This window comes from Rana temporaria, chromosome 4, assembly GCF_905171775.1.
Source record: "Rana temporaria chromosome 4, aRanTem1.1, whole genome shotgun sequence".
Taxonomy (NCBI): domain Eukaryota; kingdom Metazoa; phylum Chordata; class Amphibia; order Anura; family Ranidae; genus Rana; species Rana temporaria.
In genome coordinates, this window is record NC_053492.1 from 443,128,178 (window position 1) to 443,155,496 (window position 27,319).

Here is a 27,319-nt window from a genome sequence, read left to right on the forward strand (position 1 = left end):
TACTCCATGTGGCCCAAAAGGAGACAATCTGGAAATACAGTAGCTCTCATATGTACCCCCCTATTGATGCCAAAATGGTGACATGTGTCTAGCCGTAACTCTGCCTGTACACACACAGTGATGTCAGCACGGTGACAAATGACCACGCCCCTGACGTTGCGCCCTGAATTTCAGCAAGCCATGTATAGGTAAATTGCTATTCAAGGCCATCACATATGAAGTGTGGTGCACCCAATCCACGATCTGCCCATCACCCCAGTCACAACTCTTTAAGAACTCACCAGAAGCCCCACACTGCACAATGACAGCTGAAGGCCTCCTATTCCAGCAAACTAAAGTAAAAATGGCAGCTGCACCTGACAATTGATAACTAGAGAATTGGGTTTTTATTGATGGACACAGTGTAGGGAGACACAACTCTACTCCCTGCATGCAAGGGTGATTTCATAGGAAGCTGCAAGAGAAAGGATGAACCCTGAAGCAGGAAACCCAAGAGAGCAGTCCTGGAACCAGCTAAAACAGGAATATAATATAGGCAAGGATTAAATGATTTCATTGCTTACTGAGTAAGCAATGAAATCAGCTGCTGAAAATGCATAAAAAATTGAGGGGTTAATATCATTTTACTTCTTTTGCACATGGCTCCTAGCTTTTCCCATGTTTTTTTTTTTTTTTAATTCCATCTTTATTGATGGCTATACATGGTACATATAATTGAACAAGCACATGGTTGACCATAGCCACATACTCACAAAAGCCATGCCTATCCTGTCAATAAGGGATGCACTGAAATTTCGGCATTTTGGGTCGAAAATCGCCTTTTCGCAATTTTCCGAAAGAGAATTCACGCCTATAATGGAGCTAAAAATGGGGCGGGGCCTGCTGGTGCCGCCCATCACGGGGGTGTCTTTCTGGAGCGCCTGTCCTTACTCTCTCCTCCTTGCCCATGCTGCAGGCGGCCTGTGGGGTCTCTGTGTGCCCTCTCCCTAAGCGGTGGCTGCATATGGAACCGGGTTCCCCGATCCTCAGCCGATGTGTAAATGGGCTGTGCAGGAGCACGGTCATGCTGTGTTTTCTTTTCTATGAAAGTGAAAGCAAGGAGAGGTGTCTATCAATGTGTGCTGTGCTCTCTGCCTCCCCCTACAGTGCAGTACCCGGCATGGAGAGTGAAGGCACAGTGCTGCAGTTGACGATATTTAAAAAGGCTGTCTATATATGTACAGTACAGACCAAAAGTTTGGACACACCTTCTCAATCAAAGAGTTTTCTTTATTTTCATGACTATGAAAATTGTAGATTCACACTGAAGGCATCAAAACTATGAAGTAACACATGTGGAATTATACATAACAAAAAAGTAGCCACCTTTTGAAACTGGTAAGAGGAGACAGTGTGAATCGGACCTTCATGGTAGAATATCTGCTAGGAAACCACTGCTAAAGAAAGGCAACAAGCAGAAGAGACTTGTTTGGGATAAAGAACACAAGGAATGGACATTAGACCAGTGGAAATCTGTGCTTTGGTCTGATGAGTCCAAACTTGAGATCTTTGGTCCCAACCCCCGTGTCTTTGTGCGACGCAGAAAAGGTGAACGGATGGACTCTACATGCCTGGTTCCCACCGTGAAGCATGGAGGAGGAGGTGTGATGGTGTGGGGGTGCTTTGCTGGTGACACTGTTGGGGATTTATTCAAAATTGAAGGCATACTGAACCAGCATGGCTACCACAGCATCTTGCAGCGGCATGCTATTCCATCCGGTTTGCGTTTAGTTGGACCATCATTTATTTTTCAACAGGACAATGACCCCAAACACACCTCCAGGCTGTGTAAGGGCTATTTGACCAAGAAGGAGAGTGATGGGGTGCTGCGCCAGGTGACTACCTCTTGAAGCTCATCAAGAGAATGCCAAGAGTGTGCCAAGCAGTAATCAAAGCAAAAGGTGGCTACTTTGAATAACCTAGAATATGAAATATATTTTCAGTTGTATCACACTTTTTTGTTATATATAATTCCACATGTGTTCATTCATAGTTTTGATGCCTTCAGTGTGAATCTACAATTTTCATGAAAATAAAGAAAACTCTTTGAATGAGAAGGTGTATCCAAACTGTTGGTCTGTACTGTATGTATGCGTGTCTGCATGCATGTTTGGGTGTCTGCAAGTGTGTGTGTTTAATTGAGTATGTTTATATGTGTATGTTTGTGTGTTTCATATGTGTGTGTTTTATATGTGTGTGTGTGTGTGTGTTTTATATGTGTATGTTTATATGCACTGGTGAGGCACTGGTAGGCTGCTGGGCACTAGTGAGGCACAGGCAGGCTGCAAATGATAGGCACTGGTAGGCTGCTGGGCACTGGCAGGCTGTATATGATGGGCACTGGTGAGGCTGCATTGATCTCCTGTACCATATCTTCAGTATCTGACTATCTCCTGTACCATGTCCACAGTCTCTGACCATCTCCTGTACCGTGTCCTCAGTCTCTGACCATCTCCTGTACCGTATCTGCAGTCTCTGACCATCTATTGTAATGTGTCTGCAGTCTCTGACAATCTCCTGTAATGTGTCCTCAGTCTTTGACCATCTCCTGTACCATGTCCCCAGTCCCTGACCATCTCCTGTACCATGTCCCCAGTCTCTGACCTTCTCCTGTAATGTGTCCCCAGTCTTTGACAATCTCCTGTACCATGTCCCCAGTCTCTGAGCATGTCCTGTATACATTTTTTTTTAAAACAGTCACTTTCGGTATCGGTTTCGGTTTTTGGCCTAGTGTATTTTTCATTTTCGGTATCGGTTTCGGCACCAAAAAAAACATTCGGTGCATCCCTACTGTCAATGTTACAACAGGTCAACATATATAAACAGGCGAAGCAATAGACCTACAGAATGTAAAACTGATCAAAAAAAGAAAAAAAAATAATAATAAAAAGGGAAAACCAAGGCAACATAGCTGGTTGGTCTGTACCATAGGACTAGTAAGGCATGCCTAATGTCAGTGTTCAATCTAGCCAAGGTAAAGCAAAGAATCTAAACTTGTCATATAATGAGCACATAAAACACAACAGAAGGATAGTGGAGATATACTGACAAGCTTCTGTGGATAACTCAAATACAAGTATAGCAATAGCACGTCATTATCGCATACAGGACAAAGGATCAGTAAATTCTTCTGAAAGGGGAGTAACCAGTTTAAAAGGAAATGGTGCAATGGGCAAGAAGGAGCGAGGAGGAAAGAGATCTGGGGAGAGAGTAGTGGGATAGGAAACTGGAGGGTCACCCTCCAGGGATCAGACACCGCCATCCATTCACAGATTGGGCCACAGTCAGCAAAATAACCATCTGTGCAGGTGAAATATCTCCAGGGCTTCCTCAGTATTGTTCAGGGTGGCAGTTAGTTCCCCATGTGTAAGATATTATTGACTTTAACATACCACAGGACCTTAGTCGGAGGCTGTGTCTGCCTCCAGAGTGAAGAGATGCAAGCTCCAGATGCATTCACCAGATGTATAGTGAGTGATTTTTTTGTATTTCCGGAAGGGTCTCCCTGTCAGGTGCAGGAGGCACGCCACTGTATTCTCACTTAGGTCCACCAATGCCAAGCCCTAAAAGAGAACACTGCCAGAATATATGGAACATTGTACCCATCGTTTGGTTGCAACGCCAGTAAATGTCCGGAACACTGATATTCATTTTGTGGAGCAATTGAGGTATGCAGTACCATCTCAATAGAAATGTATACCCCACCTCTTGATACTGGTTAGCTATGGATGATTTGTGGGCCAAGATAAAAATCTCATCTGCTTGAGAAGGTGTAAATTTAGTCCCCAGGTCCAGTTCCCATTGATGTAAGAACAACAGAAGTGGTATTCAGAGGGCACAGCAAGATAACCATAAAGAAAAGAGAGACTGTTTCGGGTCGGCTCCAAAGCAATTCATATGGTGTAAGTGAATGTGGTGAATAATGAGATCTTTGAAAAGGCTGTAAGTAGTGTCCGAGTTGGACGATCCTCCAACAGTCCATGGGAGGTTCCCAAGAGCCTGGTGATGTCAGCCTGGGAAGGAAACCCTCCGTGGGGTCATAAATCCAGAAAACACATCTTCCCCCGTTGGCTTCTTCTCCTAAGATGTCTGTTCGTGAAACCAAGAGTAAAGTCAAGGTTACCGAGGACCGGTGTCATGGGCGTGGGCAATGGTGAAAGGTCCATTCTACGGAAAACTGATCTCACTTTCCACAGAGAGGAACTAATCAGTGGGTGGTTCTGCATGTCCTCAGGAAATTGAGAAATAAGCCAGGGTGATGATCAGATAATCGGAGAAGGACAGAGGAGTATGGCCAAAGATTAGTTCTGCACTTCTATGACCCAGTTACTGCCTACAGTGGGACAAAAAGAAAACAATATTGCCCCAAATAGAAGCAGAATAAATGTCATAAAAAATTATATATATATATATATTTTTCAAAAAAGTGTTGTACTCCTAATCCCACTATTGGTAGTGCAAATAAATACCGGCATACAGTATATCATGTAAATGACAGTGCATTCATATTTTGCCATTTCAAAAATGAAATGTATTTAAAAATATTTGTGCGTAAAATAATCAAATCACATATTTTGTATTAATACCACAAAATTCTTTGAAAAAAAAAAAAATGGTGAGTGATCAACACAAAAATCCCAAAGATCTATAAATAAAAAATCCATTTTGCTGTAAAGTATCAACAGTCTATGTGTCCATCCACCGTTCATGAAAAGATTTTTAACGTGCTCTTCTTCAGAAAATATTTAGTGCTACACCACATGCAGTGTACTAAATGCACTCACCAGAAGCCCAAGGTCACCACTTCAGGACCAATCACGCCTTTTTCAATATAAAGCTGTATTACTCCCCAGCCATTATTACCACATCTCCTTTAGTTGTGTACTTCCATCCAACCAATGGCACCAATTATCATAACATAAATGGGTATTAGTGCAACACTGTTTTAATAAAACATAATTTTTTATAAAACCAAGCAACTATTTTTTTTATTAAAACGGCTAAAAAGAGACTGGAGAGTGACACCGCTCCTTCTTTAAGTGATGGGATTTTTTTGGATGTGTCTGCATCTGTCAACAAGGTAAGCACACATACAATGACAATTTAATAAAATTCAAGATTTGTATTACAAAATATCAGATAAAAATCACATGGTCCAATTACTGTAAATTGTGTTGTAATTCATAATTTAGCGGCGCGACACCACATGAGGAGAAGGCTGGTATAGACCACCCGCAATGAATTATTGGTGAAAGCCAGATCCACCAAAACTGGTCAGTAGGACGTTGGATCGTGTTAATAACATGGGATCATCAAACCAAGATAATCTGTATGAGACATAGTATCGGGTTATAACACAGGAGTCCGTGGCTATCCAGGAACGGGTACACCACTGACATGTATTGACGCAAAGAGAAGTTACATCTCCAAAAGCAATGGACTATAAGTTCCAGCATGAACCCTTGTGATATAAGGATGTGACCCCCCAAAAGTGAAGGAATGCAGGTCCCAGCATGAACCCTTGAGATCTAAGTATGTGCCCCCCCCCTACAAAGTGAAGGACTACAAGCCCTAGGAGGAATCCTTGAGATCTAGGATGAGATCCCTTAGATGTAGCACCCTCTACTAGAATGAGTGTAGGAAAAAACATATTCTGGCCAGGAATAACCTAAGTCAATAAATTGGGTCAGGGTTATTAGAGGCCAGGGCTGGATGACTCATCCTGGCAGCTCTCTGGTTCCTCCCCCTGGTATCTGGAAGGTTGGAGAACCTTCTAGAACAAGGAGGGTGGGGATTTAGGAGGAGCTCCCGTGAATATTTATGGGGCTCCAGCCAATTGCCAGTGGTGGGCTAGCAAGGCACTGGGACAACCCTAAACATAGACATGTGCCATGCCAGCAAGTGAAGTTGGGTGGAAGATGGAGATGGAGTGCTGAGGAGAGGCTGTCGTTGACCCTTGAGGAAACCCCCTGCCAGGGAGGGGGTAAGCTGGCCTAGAAGGACCCCACCATAGGAAGCAGTTGGTGAAGAACAGGCAGTGGGATAGAGCAAAAACAGACAGTGAGTATGAGATCAGCACTGAACAGGGCCAATACAAGAGGAGAGACTGTCAGCTACAACAGTGTTCTCTGAAGACTGCAGTGGGCTTAGTCTTCATCTTTGCCTGGGGACCAGCCCAACATCACCTAAGAATATTGGACCAGAAGGCAAATGTCCCCTACCCCCTAGTCTGGTCCTCTCCTGGACCCTGGCATTTGGGAATTACTTTGGGACCCAGATAGTTCTGATTATAGTATCTCTAGGTTTTAAAATGCTATATTTGGTGACAAGCTGTATACGATACATTATTAAATACATATCAATTAATGACATATTCCTTGAAAATAAGTAGAATTGTAGAGCAAAAGCACCAATTGTAAATAACCATCAGCGACCGAGTCCCTCTAGAAATATAGTTTAGAAAGGTTTCCTTGAAACATATTCCTTGAAAACACCATATTTTCTGAAAATTTGCAACTAATTTAAATAACACCATCTGATTGTTTACCAGCACATTTCCTCAGTACGTCTGTGGGAACAGGTGTACTATTCAGTGAAGATCAATATGCGTCAACAAGAAGCTGTTTTTAGCATTAAGTGACTTATTTCTTCTTTAAGTACAAAATGCGCCTGTGTTTGTGTGTGTGTGTATATATATATATAAAAAATGAATTTTGATTGTTTGGATCATTAAATGGCAATCGATTGAATGCCATTTTTCTTCATTTCCAATGTGCATTTATTTTAAATCTTATATTAAGATCGAGAGAGTTAATTAGTTCTGTATTAATTAGATGGAACCGTGGGGTATTTGGAATTGAATGTGTAAAGAATTTAAAAACTGCCAAGTACATAAGAGTTGATGCTGACTCATTTCCTGAATATCTTATAAACTGTGATCATCTACTGCAGTTGCTTAAAGTGGAGGTTCCCCTAAAAATAAACTTTTAACATTGCATTTATGAGATTAATGACTATTAGAATCGGCTGTTTTTTATAAAAAAATACGTCCGTACATACCGTTTCCTATATGTGTTCTCACCGCCGCTTCCGGGTATGATGGTCGGGACTGGGCGTTCCTACTTGATTGACAGGCATCCGACGGTCGCATACATCGTGTCACGAGATGCCGAAAGAAGCCGAACGTCGGCGCGGCTCTATACGGCGCCTGCGCACCGACGTTCGGCTACTTTCGGAAAATCGTGACGCGATAGATGCGACCGTCGGAAGCCTGTCAATCAAGAAGAAACGCCCAGTGCCGAAGACCATACCCGGAAGCGGCGGAGAAGATGTTACTCTAAAACGGTAAGTACTGCTTCGTTTTTAAAAAAACTAGCCGATTCCCCTAGACAAAATGAGCATGAATCTAATCTTAAATTTTTTTTTGAGGGGGAACTACCGCTTTAAGGCCCAACTCCAGACAAACTTTTCTTTAGATATATAGAAGGGCCCGGATTCAGAGAGCAATTGCGCCTGCGTAACCATCGTTACGCAGCGCAATTGCTTACTTGCGCCGGCATAACGAATGCTCCTGATTCAGGAACCTCGTTACGCCGACTGCAGCCTAAGATATGCGTGGCATAAGGCTCTTATGCCCGCATATCTTAGGCTGCATTCTTGTGATGGCCGTTCCCGTTGTGCTCAGCGCATAGTATGCAAATTGCATACTAACGCCGATTCACAACGTTACGCGAGCCCTGCGTACGCAGTTTACGTCGTTTGCATACAGCGGTTTTCGCGTAAGGCTATTAGGAGGGGCAGCCAATGTTACGTATACCCGTCGTTCCCGCGTCGCGAAAATTGAATTTTACGTAGTTTGCTTAAGTGATTCGTGAATGGCGCTGGACGCCATTCACGGTCACTTTGAAGCAAATGACGTCCTTGCGACGTCATTTGCCGCAATGCACATTGGGAAAGTTTCCTGACGGAGCATGGGCTCCACGATCGCCGCGGGAACGCGCCTAATTTAAATGATTCCCGCACCCTACGGGATCATTTAAATTGCGCGCGCTTACGCCGGGCATTTTGCCGGAGCGCACACGCAATTTACGGAGTTACTGCTCCGTGAATCGCGGGTAGCGCAGAAAAGTTGCGTGGCCGCAGGGCAAAAACGGTGCCCTGCGCCTACGTAATAAAAGCGCAGATGTTACTGAATCTACCCCAAGGTTTATAACTCATGTCCAGTTGTTTTTTTTTTTTTTTGAGTCCCTGTTCAAGAGATTTCCTCTTCCCATTAGGAAAAAAAGAAAAAAAATTATTTAAGAGAAAAATGAAGAACCTCTGTCAGGGGTTTTTTGTTTTTTGTTTTTTGTTTCCCCATTGGGGAGATTTTACATAATATGTTATCCGAACTATGGGGTTGATTTACTAAAGGCAAATAGACTGTGCAATTTCACTCTGCAAGAGCAGTTGCTCCAGCGTCTGCTGACTTCCATCATCCAATCATGTGCAAGTAAAAATTATGTTTTTTTTTTTTTTTCCCTGCATGTGATTGGGTATTCTTTCCAAAGTAAAGCTTTACCTCATTTACTAAGCTCTGGAGCCACTGCATTTGCAGAGGGCAGTTGCACTTTGCAAAGTCCAGAGTCTATTTGCCTTTAGTAAATCAACCCCACAGAGCCAATCCAAGTAGTTCTTTATCGCTCGCTCGGCCTCCTGGCTCTTTTTTTAACATCCTCCAATCCACGGGGATGTTAAAGTATGAGCCTGGATGCCGGCCGAGGTTTGGAGATTTCCGTCTGCAAAGATTTGCGCCTGCGCAGCCCTTACAGGAACCAGCTCGATAGGGGAACCTTAACGACAAGTCACCGGCAGGGTCTCGGCTCCCTGGAGAGATAGAAGATACGGCGCATGCGCAGGTGACGTCATCACAAATGAATATAGCGAAAAATCACAAGGCAAGCAGGTAAAGACAAAATTATTGATGGCAAATTATTTTAAACACTGCAATTGATAATTCAATAGAAAGTACCGTATTTATCTTCATATAGCGCGCCCCCCAGCGTATAGCGCGCACCCCCAACCTGGAAGGGGAATTTCAGGAAAAAAAGAAAATACTTACAGTTTGAATGCCCCTCGTCGGTGTCTTGCCCGGTGTCCATCGGCGGCCTTGTCCGGTCCGGCGTCCGTCTGCGACCTTGGTGGTGTCCTCCCGCTTCTCCCGCGCTGTTTTTGAGTCGATCCCCGCTTCCCGCGCTGTGTTTGAACACCGCCGCCGACATATACCGAGCGCAATACACTCGGGCACGCTCGGCCATGCTCGGCTCCTCTCGCATAAAGGCTAGGAGGCGGCACAGGGCGTGACCGCGAGGGGAGCCGTGCCTGGCTGAGTGTACCCGAGTGTACTGCGCTCGGTATATTTTGGCGGCGGCGTTCAAACACATCGCAGGAAGTGGGGATCGGCGTATATCGCGCACCCACAATTTCCCCCTGATTTTAAGGGGGAAAAAGTGCGCGGTATACGCCGATAAATACGGTATACAATAAATGGTGCTGGAGAAATAACAATCCACCACTCCAACATTCATAAATGTACCGTAGTAGTGAAGTGATTAATAGCCCACAAATATCAACACAAAACATTTGTCAGACAGTATTGTTTGCTCCGTCTTCTATGCACAGTATGGTGTACGTTTAATAAACCGTGATAAGCCGAGATCATGATGATCACGGCTTATCACAGAGCATTGCCGGTTTAATAAACTGTGATAAGGAGCAGAGAACACATTCTCCACTTCACATCACAGCACATGGATGTTTTGTCACAAATGGCCAGTTTAATAAACCGTGATCTGAAGATTTCACAGCTCTTCACCTGAAATATCTCCCTTCCAGATTCACCAGCTCAGAGGTGGAGAATCTGGGAGAGAAGCTGGTGTGATAAGAGGAAGAAGGCTTATTTCTTCCTAATTTCAACACCAGTGGGTTAAAAATGAATATTAACAACAATATAGATACTGTGTATATGTGTGTGTATATATATATATATATATATATATATATATATATATATATATATATATATATATATATATATATATATATATACACACACACACACACACATACATACAGGGCCAGATCCACAAAAACGGGCGTATATTTAGGCGGCGTAGCACATCTCATATGCGCTATGCCGCCGTAAATCAGAGTGGCTCCTAGGGTATCCACAAAGAACTTTCTCCCATATGCGGGCCGGCGTAGCGTAAATCTGCCGGAGTAAGCCCGCGTAATTCAAAGCAGGCTTGGAGTGGGCGTGTTGTATGGTAATCTGGTATGACCCCACATAATTGATGCTTTTTACGAACGGCGCATGCGCCGTCCATGGTCATATCCCAGTGCGAATGCGGGAAATCACGTCGCAAATAGTCAATGCTTTCGACGTGAACGTAACTTACGCAAAGCCCTATTCGCGAACGATTTACGCAAACAACGTAAACGAGGGAAAATTCGACACTGTCCCAACGTCCATGCCTAACATTGCGTACACCTCATAGAGGTAGGGGGAACATTACGGCGAAAAAAGCCTTACGTAAATGACGTAAAAAAATGTGCCGGGCGGACGTACGTTTGAGAATCGGCGTATCTAGCCAATTTGCATACTCTACGCGGAAATCAACGGAAGCGCCACCTAGCGGCCAGCGTAAATATGCACCTAAGATCCGACGACGTACTAAGACCTACGTCAGTCAGATCTAGCCCACATTCAGGCGTATCTTGTTTTGTGGATACAAAACAAAGATACGACGGCGCATCGTAGAACTTACGCGGCGTATCAATAGATACGCCGCCGTAAATTCTTTGTGGATCTGGCATACAGTATCTATATAATGTGTGTGTGTGTATGTGTATATATATATATATATATATATATATACACACATATATATACAGTATTTATATATGTATACACACACATATATACACACACAAACACATGAATATATACATATATACTGTATATGTATACATATATATAAATCCGGTATATATATATGTGTGTGTGTATGTGTGTATATATATATATATATATATATATATATATATGTGTTATCACATGTCTGAAAACATTAATTACATGTTGTTTTAAACTTTAGTTTCACTTTTTGAACTCGGCTGCTCCATAATCTCACAATATCTCACGAGATTACAGGCAGTCCACCCACTTTTACACAGATCTCGGCTGTTTTCAGAGAAAAAAACTTCACCTCTGTTCACAATCTGAGAACTGAAGTTCTCAGTTTATTAAACCGGCTGCAGAGGAGATAATTCTCCTCATGAGAACTGCCGTGAACTGCTGTGAACTGAACGGAGAAAAAACTTCACAGTTTATTAAACGGATATATACGGTAGGTTACAATAACAGCTGGGACTTTATCACTTCTGTATTTAGCCAAATAATGTTTCTTTAATCTTCAATATACTAAATACAATAATATTAAGGTAATACATTATCAGTTATCAGATTTATTCATGAGCCGGCTGTACAGCTCCGGTGCCATGATGAAAATGCAGCTGCTCCCTTCTGAAAACACTGTGATCAAATGATTAATTATATTCTTTACGTCGAGCAGGATCCTGGCAAACGCAGAAAGCGATGCACCCCTCTTCTCTCTTCCAGAAAAACCTGTCCCAAGTATCAAGAAAAATGTTACTATAACTATTCCCAGATAACAAATGTTACATGAATATTTCGCTTTTTATAAACTCGGGCTCACAACACAATAACTGTTCCTATGCTCACTACTAAGCCATGCTACTTCAAGTGTAATTCCACGTTTGTCATCCTCTGGGTGATCAATGGACATTACAGGGATTCTAACCACTTCAGCCCCAGAGGATTTGGCTGCCAAATGACAGGGCCACTTTTTGCCATTCGGCACTGCGATGCTTTAAGTCACAATTTGCGCGGTTGAGCGCAAAAATCCACTATTTAATGGAGGGTATGTGCAGGGGAGAAGGGAATTTCAGGGGTCGTGGTCGAGTTCCTGCACCTATTTTCAGAGAAAAAAAAGCCTGATTAAATGTATATGTGCCACATTTCAAAATGTTGCTGTAAATCCAACAATTTCAAAATACATCATAGAGAAACAAATTGAAATGTGATTGAGGGTTTATGGGGCTTTGCATTCTCATTCTAACCTGTTTTCTATGTTCAGGGTTGCTAGACAATAAAAAAAGAGGGGAGTATATATCTATAAAAGTGTTGGCATCTTCATGCTAGGTGTGTGAGGTCGCTGCAATATTAAAGCTACTGATTCCCCCCTATAGAGAGACAATGAGGACCCCCCCTTAATTTGAGCTCCACTTCTTTACCTTCACAAACGAATCTCCAATCTCAGAATTAACTTGTAGCACCACCTGCTGGCTAAACTGAAAACGTCCATCCAACACAAACAGCTGGTGTGAAGAGGCTAATGCCGCGCGCACACACGATCAATTTTCGGCATGTAAAAAACGACTTTTAAAAAAAATGTAATTTAAAATGATCGTGTGTGGGCTTCACATAATTTTTCCGGTTCTGTATTCAGAAAGCAAGATACGCCGACATTAGCCTAAGATCCGACTGGCGTAATTCTCTTACGCCGTCGTATCTTAGGGTGCATTCTCACGCTGGCCGCTAGGTGGCACTTCCGTAGTTTTCGGCGTAGAGTATGCAAATTACCTAGATACGCCGATTCACAAACGTACGTGCGCCCGGCGGTAGTTTTTTACGTCGTTTGCGTAAGGCTTTTTCTGGCATAAAGGTTGCTCCTGCTTCTATGAGGCGCACGCAATGTTAAGTATGGACGTCGTTCCCACTTAGATTTTTTAATTTTTTACGTCATTTGCGTAAGTCGTTCGCGAATAGGGCTGGACGTAATTTACGTTCACGTCGAAACCAATACGTCGTTGCGGCATACTTGGGAGCAATGCACACTGGGATATGTACACGGACGGCGCATGCGCCGTTCGTAAAAAACGTCAATCACGTCAGGTCATCACACAATAACGTTAAACACGCCCCCCTTCCACATTTGAATTACGTTGGCTTATGCCGGCCCCATTTACGCTACACCGCCGCAACTTACGGAGCAAGTGCTTGGTGAATACTGCACTTGCTCCTGTAAGTTGCCGTGGCATAGCGTAAATACAATACGCTGCGCCGCCGTAAGATCAAGCGCAGGTACCTGAATCTAGCCCAATGTCGTTTTTCGGGTTGTAAAAAATTATCGTGTGTGGGCTAAAACGACGTTAAAAACCCGCGCATGCTCAGAAGCAAGTTATGAGACGGGAGCGCTCGTTCTGGTAAAACTACCGTTCATAATGGAGTAAGCACATTCATCACGCTGTAACAGACAGAAAAGCGCGAATCGTCTTTTACTAACACGGAATCAGCTAAAGGGTGACGTCATCTGAATGGAACTTCCCCTTTATAGTGGGTCGTACGTGTTGTATGTCACCGCGCTTTGCTAGAGCATTTTTTTGTGTTTTGTGTGTTCGGGCAACGTCGTTTTATGCCTCGTACACACAATCAGTTTGTCTGATGAAAACGGTCTGATGGACCGTTTTCATCAGACTAACCGATCGTGTGTGGGCCCCATCGGTTTTTTATCCATCGGTTAAAAAACTAGGAACTTGTTTTAAAATTATCTGATGGTTAACTAACCAATAGAAAAAAACGATCGTCTGTGGGCACATCCATTGGTTAAAAATCCACGTATGCTCAGAATCAAGTCGACGCATGCTCGGAAGCATTGAACTTCATTTTTCTCAGCACGTCGTTGTGTTTTACGTCACCGCGTTCTGAAACAATCGTTTTTTTAACCGATGGTGTGTAGGCACGACTGATTATCAGTCAGCTTCATCGGATAACTGATGAAAAAGTCCATCAGTCCATTTTCATCAGATGGACCGATTGTGTGTACGTGGCATTAATGATGAAGTTGGAAAAAACTGTGGGCTAGATTCAGGTAGGGGCGCGCAGAATTACGGCGGCGCAGCGTAAATGGGGCCGGCGTAAGCGCGCGTAATTCAAATGTGGATGAGGGGGCTTGTTTTATGTAAATTCTTGTTGACCTGACGTGATTGACGTTTTTCCCGAACGGCGCATGCGCCGTCCGTGGAATTTGCTCCAAAGTGCATTGCTCCAAAGTACGCCGCAAAGACGTCATTGGTTTCGACGTGAACGTAAATTACGTCCAGCCCTATTCGCAAACGACTTACGCAAACAACGTAAAAAATTCCGATTTCGACGCGGGAACGACGGCCATACTTAACCACTTCCATACAGGGCACGTATACACCTTCCCGCCCAAGCCAATTTTCAGCTTTCAGCACTGTCGCACTTTGAATGGCAATTGCGCGGTCATGCTACACTGTACCCAAACAAAACTGGCGTCCTTTTTTCCCCACAAATAGAGCTTTCTTTTGGTGGTATTTGATCACCTCTGCGATTTTTTTTTTGTGCGCAACAACTAAAAAAAGACAGAAAATTTTGAAAAAAAATATGTTTTTATTTTTTTCTGTTAATTTTTTTGTAAATAAGTACGTTTTCTTTCAATTACGGGCACTGATATGGCGGCACTGATGGGCACCGATGAGATGGCACTGATGGGCATCGATGAGGTAGTACTGACGGGCACAGATGTGGTGGTACTGATTGGCGGCGCTTGTATGCGGCACTGATGGGCACACATAGGTGGCACTGATGGGCACACACAGGGCGGAACTGATGGGCACTCATGGGCGGCACTGATGGGCACTCATGGGCGGCAATGATGGGCACTCATGGGCGGCACTGATGGGCACTGATGGGCGGCACTGGGCACTCATAGGCGGCACAGATGGGCACTCATGGGCGGCACTTATGGGTGGCACTGATGGCTACTTATGGGTGGCACAGATGGGCACTGGGCATGGATGGGCACTGTGGGGTGGCACTGATGGACACTGTAGGGTGGCACTGATGGACAATGTGGGGTGGCACTGATGGACACTGGGGCGGCACTGATTTAGCTATGTTGCCAGTCAGTGCCCATTTGTGGGCGCTGATTGGCATCTTTTTTTTTTTTAATGCTTTTTTTTTTTTTTTTGACAGACTTTTTTTTTTTTTTTTTTACAGACTTTTTTTTTTTTTTGCCCACCCTGGTGGTCCAGGGTGGGCATCCCTGGTGGTCCATGTGGCGATCCGAGGGGGGGCTGCGCTGATAAACAATCAGCGCGAACCCCCCCTGTCAGGAGAGCCGCAGATCGGCTCTCCTCTACTCGCGTCTGTCAGACGCGAGTGAGGAAGAGCCGACAACGGCTTTTCCTGTTTACACCGTGAACAGCCGTGATTCGACACGGCTGATCACGTGGTAAAGAGTCTCCGTGAGAGACTCTTTACCAAGATCGGTGTTGCAGGGTGTCAGACTGACACCCCGCAACAACGATCGCCGCGATGCGCGCCCCCGGGGGCGCGCAGCGGCTCAGAATCCTGAGGACGTCATATGACGTCCGGTCAGGATCAGACAACCACTTTGCCGCCGTCAATATGTCATTGGCGGGCGGCAAGTGGTTAACATTGCTTGCGCCTCCTAATTAGCAGGAGTAAACTTACGCCGAAAAAACCTAACGTAAACGACATAAAAAAATAGCGCCGGGCATACGTAAATTTGTGAATCGGCGTATCTAGTCATTTGCATATTCTACGCCTAAAACGATGGAAGCGCCACCTAGCGGCCAGCGTAAATATGGACTCTAAGATACGACAGTGTAAGAGACTTACGCCAGTCGCATCTTAGGCTAATGTCGGTGTATCTTGCTTTCTGAATACAGAAAGATGATACGCCGGCGCAGATTTGAATTTACGCCAACGTAAATTCTCTCTGAATCTAGCCCTTTGTTTTTTACAAGCCGAATAATGATCGTGTGTACAGTACGCGGCATGAGAGTTTAGTGAGGTCTTTTGCACCCAACAAATTGCAGCTCCTGACAGATCAACACTTTTGATCATTTAATATTTATTGTCACTTTTACTGCTTTTTTAAAATGTATAAATAAAAATACATTAGGCTTCGTGCATCAAATAGCTAGACAGTAATACCGATGTAAATATGTTATAGAATAACATTGCAATTATTTTTTGATACATAAAAAAATGTTAAAGAAAAATTGCACGAAACACTGAACAACAATGGCAAGACAAGACATTGCATTTGAGTTTACTGTTCATTCTACATTAGAGCCAGATTTAAAGTGTAACTTTTAAAAGGGGAAAAAAATAGCAACATAAAATAATAATATTATAGTGTATAAATGTGCAACACAAGTCATATTGTAATTGAATGTTATTAAAAATTATCTTTCCCTTTCAATCTGCAACCTGAATGTGTTCTGTACCCCCCCAGAAATGTCACTTCCTGCTTGTGTGATTGGCTTACTGATTTTACCAGAAGTCTGCACTAAGATACAAGTCAGACTTTGGACATCCTCTGCAACAAAAATGTTGTTTTTGCTGATATATTCCCAAAAGTAAATTGTGTCTAAAAAGGGATGCAGACCCTGCCACTTTCCTCATCAGAGCAATGCAGGTCTGTAGTGTAAGAACTGACATTTCCTATGAAGAAACTATATATCCCACAATCCCTGGGATTCTCAGTCTAGTGCTCTGCAGGTAAGAGCTAAACAATAATTAGATATGACACAGATACAAACAGGTACATCAATTACAGACACACAGAGAGCTCACGTGCATGTTTTTTTTAACATTGTCACTCCCACATTTATAATGCAACATAGAGTGGATGGCATTGCATGCTGTTTGACCCTGTGGTCCGCACGCTGTGGCCTGCACAAGATGGAGCAGAGAGACCCTTTCCTGCATTTCCAGGATGTACGGCAGCCCATTCATATAAATATGAATAAGCTGCTGTGTCCCTGCAAAACGCGTCTTGCAGAGCACACAGGTGGGAACCCGACCTTAATAGCTCCAAGCCTGACAATTAAAACACAAATAACTTAAAACAGTTTTTTTACATTCAGCATCTTTATACTATTTTTGTACTTACTGAGTCTTTTCTGGGATGAGAAGGCTGTCCCCATTGGACAATGACACAACTTTATCACCAAGAAATATGACAGAGGACCCCTCCTGTAATAATAATACAACATAATAGACTAAAAGTTTAGGAAATATCTCATCCAAACATACAAAAGGTAAGCCACGTGAGCAAATTACATACACTATATTACCAAAAGTATTGGGACGCCTGCTTTTACATACACATGAACTTTAATGGCATCCCAGTTTTAGTCCATAGGGTTCAATATTGAGTTGGCCCACCATTTGCAGCTATAACAGCTTCAACTCTTCTGGGAAGGCTGTCCTCAAGGTTTAGGAGTGTGTCTATGGGAATGTTTGACCATTCTTCCAAAAGTGCATTTGGAAGGTCAGGCACTGATGTGGATGAGAAGGCCTGGCTAGCAGTCTCTGCTCCAATTCATCACATAGGTATTCTATCAGGTTGAGGCCAAAATCTCTGTGCCCCAAACTCGCTCATTCATGTCTTTATGGATCTTGTTTGTGGACTGGTGTGCAGTCATGTTGCAACTGTTCCCACAAAGTTGAGAGCATGAAATTGTCCAAAATGTCTTGGTATGCTGATGCCTTAAGAGTTCCCTTCACTGGAACTAAGGGGCAAAACCCAGCCCCTGAAAAACAACCCCACACCATAATCCCCCCTCCAATAAATGATTCAGGACAGAGTCCTGACCTCAACCCGATAGAACAACTTTGGGATGAATTAGACCCCATTCACACCTAAGCGACAAAACGCCCGACGCGGGACGCTTCTGTCGCTAGAGGGGAGAATTCCCATTGCCGTCTATGGAGATGGTTCACATCTCATAGACGCGCAACGCCTGTCGCCTGAAAAAAAGTCCCGGACCCTTTTTTTCACGCGACAGGCGCGTTTTCCCATAGACAGCAATGGGAATACTTTAGAAAAAAAAAAGAAACATTTGTAATCGCGGCAAATCTGCCGCTACACGCGTACGCGGCTGTCGCTTAGGTGTGAATGCAGCCTTAGAGCAGAGACTTTGAGCCAGGCCTTCTCGTCCAACATCGGTGCCTGACCTCACAAATGCGCTTCTGGAAGAATGGTCAAACATTCCCATAGACACTCCTAAACATTGTGGACAGCCTTCCCAGAAGAGTTAAAGCTGTTATAGCTGCAAAGGGTGGGCCAACTCAATATTGAAACCTACGGACTAAGACTGGGATGGCACTAAAGTTTATGGCCCGGATTCAGATAGATTCGTCTATCTGCGGGCATAACGTATCTCAGATACGTTACACCGCTGTAACTTTGGGCGCAAGTTCCGTATGCAGAAGGAACTTGCGCCCTTAGTTACGGCGGCGTAACGTATGTGAGGCGGCGTAAGCCCGCCTAATTCAAATGGGGATGTTGTGGGTGTGTTTTATTTAAATTTAAGATGACCCCGCGTATTTTACGTTTTTTGTGAACGGCGCATGCGCCGTCCGTGAAATATCCCAGTGTGCATTGCTCCAAAGTACGCCGCAAGGACGTATTGGATTCGACGTGAACGTAAATTACGTCCAGCCCTATTCGCGAACGACTTACGCAAACAACGTAAAATTTTCAAAACTCGGCGCGGGAACGACGTCCATACTTAACATTAGCTACGCCTCATATAGGAGGGGTAACTATACGCCGAAAAAAGGCCTAACGTAAACGACGTAAAAAAATGCGCCGGCGGGACGTACGTTTCTGAATCAGCGTAAATTCCTAATTAGCATATTCCTCACTTAACTATACGGAAGCGCCACCTAGCGGCCAGCGTAAATATGCAGCCTAAGATACGACGGTGTAAGACCAGTGGCGGCTGGTGAAGTTTTATGATGGGGGGGCGCAATACCCCGCCCTTCCACATTTGGTCCCTCCCACTTCTCATAAGCCACACCCCTTATAGAATCCACCACTCCGTCCCCTGTATTCCACTCAATGTCAGGAGTATACAGCTCAGCGTCACAGCACAGAGTATATAGCCCCAGCATCACAAATCATGGTATATAGCGCAGCCTTACAGATCGGTGCAAACAAACTAAAATATGACACTGTTAGTAATGAAGTACTCGAAATGGGCAGGAGATTACCAGAGACTGCGGACATACTGCACAAGATTACCAGAGACTGCGGACATACTGCACAGGATTACCAGAGACTGCGGACATACTGCACAAGATTACCAGAGACTGCGGACATACTGCACAGGATTACCAGAGACTGCGGACATACTGCACAGGATTACCAGAGACTGCGGACATACTGCACAAGATTACCAGAGACTGCGGACATACTGCACAGGATTACCAGAGACTGCGGACATACTGCACATGATTACCAGAGACTGCGGACATACTGCACAAGATTACCAGAGACTGCGGACATACTGCACAAGAGTACCAGAGACTGCGGACATACTGCAGAAGATTACCAGAGACTGCGGACATACTGCGGACATACTGCAGGAGATTACCAGAGACTGCGGACATACTGCAGGAGATTACCAGAGACTGCGGACATACTGCAAAAGATTACCAGAGACTGCGGACATACAGCAGGAGATTACCAGAGACTGCGGACATACTGCAGGAGATTACCAGAGACTGCAAACATACTGCAGGAGATTACCAGAGACTGCGGACATACTGCACAAGATTACCAGAGACTGCGGACATACTGCACAAGATTACCAGAGACTGCAGACATACTGCAGGAGATTACCAGAGACTGCGGACATACTGCAGGAGATTACCAGAGACTGCGGACATACTGCAAAAGATTACCAGAGACTGCGGACATACTACACAAGATTACCAGAGACTGCGGACATACTACACAAGATTACCAGAGACTGCGGACATACTGCACAAGATTACCAGAGACTGCGGACATACTACACAAGATTACCAGAGACTGCAGGAATTACTTGTCCTGCGACTTGGGACTTAAATGTTGCATGACAAGTCGTACCCCATGATTTCCAATGAGAACCGTTCATATCTGTGCGACTTCAAAGTAGTCCCTGCATTACTTTGGTCCCACTTTGATGCAACTTGAGGTCCATAGACCTCGAGAATACACAGGCATTGCTTACAGTCACATCAGAATTGCAGTAGAATTGTGCAACTTTCAGACTGCATTAGCCTGAAAGTCGCAAGATTCTGCCACAATTTTTTGGTGCGATTTTGCAGCGACTTGAAGCAATGCCTATGTATTCTGGAGGTCTATGGACTCAAGTCACATCAAAGTGGGACAAAAGTAATGCAGGGACTACTTCAAAGTTGCACAGATATGAACAGTTCTCATTGGAAATCATCGGGTCCAACTTATCCTGCAACTTTCCAGTCCCAAGTCGCAGGACAATTTGCAAGCGGGGGGTGGTGTTGACGGCCGATATTTTCCCTGCACATTAAGTATAAAAAAAGTTTTTTTTTTTTTAATAACTGGGGGGGGGGGTGGGGTGGTCTGGTGGGGTAGTGTTACCGCCCGCTATTTGTGCTGTAATGATTTTTTACATAGAAAAGAAATGTTGTTAATAAATGGGTAAATGAATTATAAAAAAAAGATTTTTTTAATAACCGTTATTGGAAAAATCTTTTTTTTATAATTCATTTACCCATTTATTAACAACATTTATTTTCTATGTAAAAATTCATTACAGCACAAGTAACACTACAGCGGGCGGTAACACTACCCCACCAGACCACCCCCCCCCCCAGTTATTAAAAAAAAAAACTTTTTTATACTTAATGCTAAATTGAATCAAATATAAAAAATAAACTGTTAATAAGCTTAATATATTTAAATAATATTAAATAAAAAAAAACATTGATTGGGGGGGGGGGGGTTGTTGCCTGGCATTATTTTCGCTGAATATTAAATATTAAAAAATATTTTAAAAAAATATTACAAAAATATATAAAAAAGAAATTGGATTAAGCAGGGGGGGTGGAGGGTGGATGCCAGCCGCCGAATATTAGATAAAAAAAAAGACTGAATAAGCGGGGGGTGGGGGGGGCCGCCGAATATTAAATGCAAAAAAAAGCCTTTGAATAAGCGGGGGGGGGTTGTGCCGCCGAATAATCAATTGAAAAAATTTATTTGAATAAGCGGGGGGGGGGCCGGCCGGCCGAATACGAACATACTTTGTGGAAATCGCAAATCGCGGGAGGGGTTGGATGCAGCTGTGATGCGGCAGCCGAAGTAGAGACAGGCAAGCTTACCTCGTCCACGGTCGGGCGCACTGAGCTCTAGCTGACCCGACGTCACTTCCTGTTTTTCAAGTGACGTCGGAACGAGCACAGAGACGGGCGGGTGCACACAGACAGTGTATGCACCCGCCTGGCCATAACTATACACTCCATCGCGCCGGAAGCAAATGGCGCGATGGAGAGCGCCACAAAGGCATATTTTTTGTGCCAATGTAGCGCCGCGTCTGCAATCCCGTGATTGCACAGACGTGGCGCTACTCTTACAGGACTGTTCCCGGCGTCCGGCGCGCGGACATAGAGCCCATAAGGCCCTTTTTTGGGAAAAAAAAAATTCTTAAAGGGACAGATTTAAAAAAAATTTTTTTTTTTTTTTTTTTTTTTTACTGACTGTGGGATGGGGGGCGGCGCCCGGGCGCCCCTATGGACGGGCCGCCACTGTGTAAGACACTTACGCCGGTCGGATCTTAGGGAAATCTATGCGTAACTGATTCTCTGAATCAGGCGCATAGATACGACGGCCCGCACTCAGAGATACAAAAGCGTATCTGAAGATACGCCGTCGTATCTTGTATCTGAACCTGGCCCCAGGTGTGTGGAAAGGCAGGTGTCCCAATACTTTTGGTAATATAGTGTATCTCACTACCAGCAAAGGTTGGTGATATTAGTTTGTCCTCTTCTGCCTCCCAACTAGTTCCTAATTGTAAATTTCTCTTAGCCAATCAGATTTACATACGCAGAACACTTTGTTTCTCTTTCTCTACTGAAAAATGGAAGATTGGTGCCTACCTGCACAGAGATTTTCCAACATATTGGGTGTGACAACAAGCCTTTCTCACCAGAAGAGAGAAGCCCATAGCAATACGTAGTATTGGGTGCAGGGCTGGCAATACTAGGTAGCAGGGAAGCAGCACTTACAGGGGTTAATTTAAGGGGAGTGTAGTTTGTCAGATCAGGGGGTGGCCTGAATTTGTTTTTCCCAGGGTAGGAGGGGCCTGGGGGTCTGGAGGTCAGCAAGAGAAGAAGGAGCTCCCACCCACCCGCCGTAATTTATATGTTTTTCTTGTATATTTATTGTGTGTTTGGGTTAGGAGTTAGCGGTTGGGGATCTTTGAAGGCAGTAAAAATTTAGACCAATTTGGCATAAGTAAGGGATCCTTGGTTCATGCCAGTTAACCAAGGTTTAACTGGCATCGGGAGATGGGTATCAGTGTGGGAAGGTGCAGAGTGGTATTGTCCTTGATTCTGCACTTTCTGTCTGGGGACCTTGGGTGGCCACGCTGATATGAAGGAAATTTGGTCAGTGCCTTCAATGATCCTCAATGGAGTGACAATGTATCTGTGAAGGGTTGTTTTTGTAAATAAAATGTTATGGTTAATATGTTAATAAAATGGCTGATGTGGCCAATTTACTCCAAAATGGGTGTTGCCTGGTTATTTGTAGGTTAAGTGTGGAGTTTGGTATTATGGCAATAGGCAGTTGGATCTGTCTTACCATAGTCATGTTGTCTCCTAGGGAAGTCCTACAGTGCCAAATCCCCACCCCACTGGCACCAGTAAGAAGTCATCACCATACCTCCCAACTTTCTGAGATGGGAATGAGGGACACCTATCAGCAAAAGTATGTAGGCATAGGACACACCCCTTGCCACGCCCCCTTAAAGGAGAATTGTACAAAAAAAAAAAGATTGGTTAAACCCACAAGTGCTTTTTTTACCACTACTATTTCTTTATATTGGCTTTCGGAATTTACAAATGCGGCAATTTAGAAATCAGATGAAAGGTTTAGCACTGGGAAACACTTTTTGATAGATAAAAAGTGCATGTTATATACATCCCTATAGATCAGACCAAAATGAGGGACAAATGAGGAGAATGAGGGACAGAGGGACATTGCTCCAAATCAGGGACAGTCCCTTGAAATCAGGGACAGTTGGGAGGTATGCATCACTGGAACTGCTGCATCTCTTGCAAAAATTAGATCAACCTTTATAAGCACATTTAACCTGGAGGAACCCTTGATAGGAAGGGGTTAACTGAGTCTAGACTCTTTACTGGGCTTCATGAGTCCTGCCCCCTGCCGTAAGCCACGTAAATACCAGGGGAGGGCTCAGAGCAAGCTTTCTCTTCCACATGGGATTTAAAGAGGAAGGTCTGCACCATGCAGTCCAACTGGAGCACGTGGCCGCCTCCTGGGTCACCCTGCTGGGTTCCTTCCTGCACTAGAATCCTACTATTAGTGTGTTTGGGTTGCTGAATGGATTTTGCTTCTGTAGCGCCTGTGTACTTTATGGTACCGGTGCTAGTTAAATTTAGAGGGAGATCAGAGTGTAGTTGAACTCTGATCCAAATTGTTAAGTGTAAAACAGGGTCTCTGTCTCAGCTTGGCTGTGCTGTGGGTGCTTTTCTGTTGTGTTGGGGTGTTCTTCCAACCCCGGTGCTGCAGGTGGCGGCAGTGGAGTCGAGGTTTGGGTGCTCTTTCCCAGCAGCCAATCAGGAGGGTTTGGCCTTGGTGTTTGAGTGTGGCACCCACCTTTAGGGTGACCACATAACGGCGCCCCGGCGTTATGGCCTACCTGGCCAGGGTGTGCGTGCCACATGGTGTTCCTGGTTCCGGGACCATGTTGGCCCGGAGCATCTGAGCAGCGATGGGGACCCAGTGAGTGACTGGGTTACCACCTTTGAGGATACCAAGCTGTATTGCTGTTTGGTGGGGAGTCTGTCTGTGGAGCGCAATTGAGAGGCTGGCGATCCAAAAGGGCCTCGACAAACCACCGGGGATCAAGGTAGCTGTATACTGAAGGATTGATTACCTGTCAGTTGGTACCTGGGCGACAAGTTGAAGGAGATCCAGGCGTCATTTATCTAAGGAGGATTGCCTCCATAACTACAAGTCAGAGAGGGTCTGTGGCAGAGACTTTTCCTCAAGCTCAAGTTCACCAAGGAGGGTCTGTGGCAGGGACTTTATCCTACAAATGTTCGAGTGATACTCCGGCTGCCAGGTCAGTGAGAGAGGCCTGTCCGGGTACACTAAACCCACTCAGGCAGGAGAGGCGCAAAGAAGTGTTACACTTGGGAGCAGGACTGTTCCTATCCTCACGCCTGAATCTGCTATTCTCCCTTCTTCTTCAACTTTACTTTCCTCACCACAAGTTTATTGTTTTTACCCGGCTGGGTAATAAAGAGCACAGCAAAGAGCACCTGTTGCGGACATTCCTTTACTTCTACCAAATGCAATACGCATCATACGTAGCCATGAGGTAATCGTGCCACCCAAAACAACCAGCAGCTCCTCCGGGGGTAGTGCTACACTTCTATAGAATGTATGAACCTGGGCAGCCTGCATTAGTTAGGGCTGGACTCTGAGTGAGTGAGTGACTTGTATAGCGCAACAAATGCGAACTTAATCGCCTTAACTCTGTTTCATGTACAGTATGCTGGTGTACTGTGTTGCTGAATATTCAGTAAAGCTGTTAACTAAAGTCTGGTCTGAAGTTATTCAATGTTCTATTGTGGCTGTCTGTCTCAAATATTATGGGATGTGTAAGTGTGTTTGCTGTGAGGAAAGAGGGGAGGGGACTCCTTCAGCGGCCCCTTTGCTGATAAGACTGTTAACTGATAAGTTTGAATTCACCTGACCTGTGTGTCTATTATCATAGAACAGTTTAACCCGCCCTGAATCCAAGGGTGGGGGGAAGTGTCTCGGAGTTGGATATCTGTGTACATGTGTGATAATAAAAGGAGATTTGATGTTGTTCACCCTACACTGTGTTACGGCTGGTGACTGGGTGAGCTAAGGGGTTTTGAAAAGTGCGGGTTCTGGACAGAGGGTGCATGGTGGTTAGAGGCGTATCTGCAGAACAGGGCCTGTAAAGCTATGAAGTAAGGAGAGCTACTACAAAGGTTAACTCAAGAGGAGAGTTGGAGAGCAGTTGCTATGGGTAGCCATGAACTGGCAAAAAGTGTATAGCAGCCAGTCATAGAGCATGGTACCTGGTGAAGGTGACAGATCCTTCACCAAGGGTGGGCAGTGATCTGGCTCCCTCCCTAGCAGTTGGTTCCCCAAAGTAACCGGGATTGAACCCGCGGTACGGAGACCCAATAGACCTAGTGGCATGGTACAGGAGAGTAATGGAGTGAAGTGTGCGTATACATGAGGTCCGCGGTAGTGCTTGTCGGTACCCCATTCTGTCACTGGGAGTGAGGTGGCAGAGGTATGCTGGACCAGTGGAGATGACTCAGGCAGTGTGCCCCCTAAATGCCACATACTTCGAGGAAGTTATGTAGTAACATGGGACAACACTTTATAGAGGGTCTCTGCATAATTAAAAAATAAGTTCACCTTTTGTAACATGTTACACTCATATTTAGGTTACAGATACACCAGCACCTGCCCCCCCCATCCCCATTTTGACAGCAAGTGTGGGATCTTCTCCTCTTGATTGCTGTCACATTCTGTGAATGTGAAAACGCCTAGCGCATTACCACCATTACATTCCATTGAATAAGAATATGTTTGTGTACTCACCAAAAGTACTACAAAACAAGTGCATCAAAAGACAACTCCAGGGCTCTGAGGAAGGTGGCACGACCCCCGAAACATGTTAGTTTCAACAGTGTCATGTTTGGATAAGCACCTGTGCCTTGTGGCTGTAGTTGTCTTTTGATGTGCTTGTTTCTTACTATGTTTGTGAGTACACTAAGATATTCTTATTCAATAAAATGTAATGGTAGTAATGCACTAGGCGTATTCGCCCTCCTGTGTGTCTCTACAGTTTTCTGGAGATTTCCTTATCTGAGGAGGGCTGCATTGAGCAAAGCATTACGGTGACACCATTGGATGTGTGGCCGATTGAATGCTGGAGTGTTTTTCTTACATATCTTAACATGCTACATTTAAACGCACCAGTTGCCAAATCCACGTATCCGTGTCTGATGCATCATGTTTGATTTCTCCAGATCCATACATCGCAGCCTGAAACACAAAACACAGGTTTATTGTAAAGGAGTTATTAAGACAACATTATGGGTGGCATGGTGGTTAAGTGCTTAAATATTCTTGCCAGGTGCCAGGTTATAACACAACATTTGGCTCCCCTGTGCTTCTTATCTGTCCACCTCTATGAGCCCCTTTGTGCATATAGTGCAGTAGACTCCAAGAGACTGATGCTACTGTAAGTCAATTTATATTTCTACACTATATAATGTAGCACACCCCTCATAAGAGCTGCAGAGTTAGGGTCCCCCCACTAGACATGTGCAATTCGTTTAGTTCCAAATTAGTTTAATGAATTTTGGAATTTTGAAATTCGGAATTTTGGAAATTAGAACATTTGAGATTTCGGAAATTCGAAATTTCAGGAAGTTTAACATTTCGGAAATTCAAAAATTTCGAAAATTCTATATTCGAAAAATTGGATTTTCGAATTCCAAATTTTTTAATTTCAGAATTTCGAATTTTGGAATTTCAGAATTTCCAGAATTTCGATACAAGTGAAACAAAAACGAAAATTAACACATTTTTCGGCAGCGCACATGTCTGCCCCCCCCCCCCATTTTATTAGGGGATGATAACTGGTGATGGAGTAGGGGCAGGGCTTTTTTTCAGCAGGAACGTGGGGGAAGCAGTTTCGGCACCTCCAGCTCTGAATGTATGTAATTGGACAGGGGTGCTGGACAGAGTCTATTAACCACTTCAGCCCTAGAAGAATTTACCCCCTTCCTGACCAGAGCACTTTTTGTGATTCGGCACTGCGCCGTTTTAACTGATAATTGCGCGGTCGTGTGACGTTGCACCCAAACAAAATTGATGTCCTTTTTTCGAACAAATAGAGCTTTCTTTTGGTGGTATTTAAACCCCTATGTGGTTTTTATTTTTTGCGCTATAAACAAAAAGAGCGAAACATTTTTTTAAAAAAGCTCTATTTTTTTACTTTTTGCTATAATAAATATCTCCAAAAAATATATAAAAAAAAGAATTTCTTT

The 27,319-nt window shown here is 44.2% G+C and overlaps 1 protein-coding gene across 1 annotated transcript in view; it reads right to left on the reverse strand.

Annotated features, from left to right (window-relative positions):
* Window positions 1-11,458: 11,458 nt before the first annotated feature.
* Window positions 11,459-27,319, reverse strand: part of HAAO (3-hydroxyanthranilate 3,4-dioxygenase) — a 64,831-nt gene continuing 48,970 nt past the window's right edge. The window contains exons 8-10 of the mRNA XM_040351529.1: window positions 26,241-26,309; window positions 17,109-17,191; window positions 11,459-11,704 (exon numbers count right to left, since the gene is read on the reverse strand). Of these exons, the coding sequence (XP_040207463.1) occupies window positions 11,626-11,704; window positions 17,109-17,191; window positions 26,241-26,309 (231 nt within the window). The 3' untranslated portion in view covers window positions 11,459-11,625. The remainder of the gene's footprint in view (window positions 11,705-17,108; window positions 17,192-26,240; window positions 26,310-27,319) is intronic.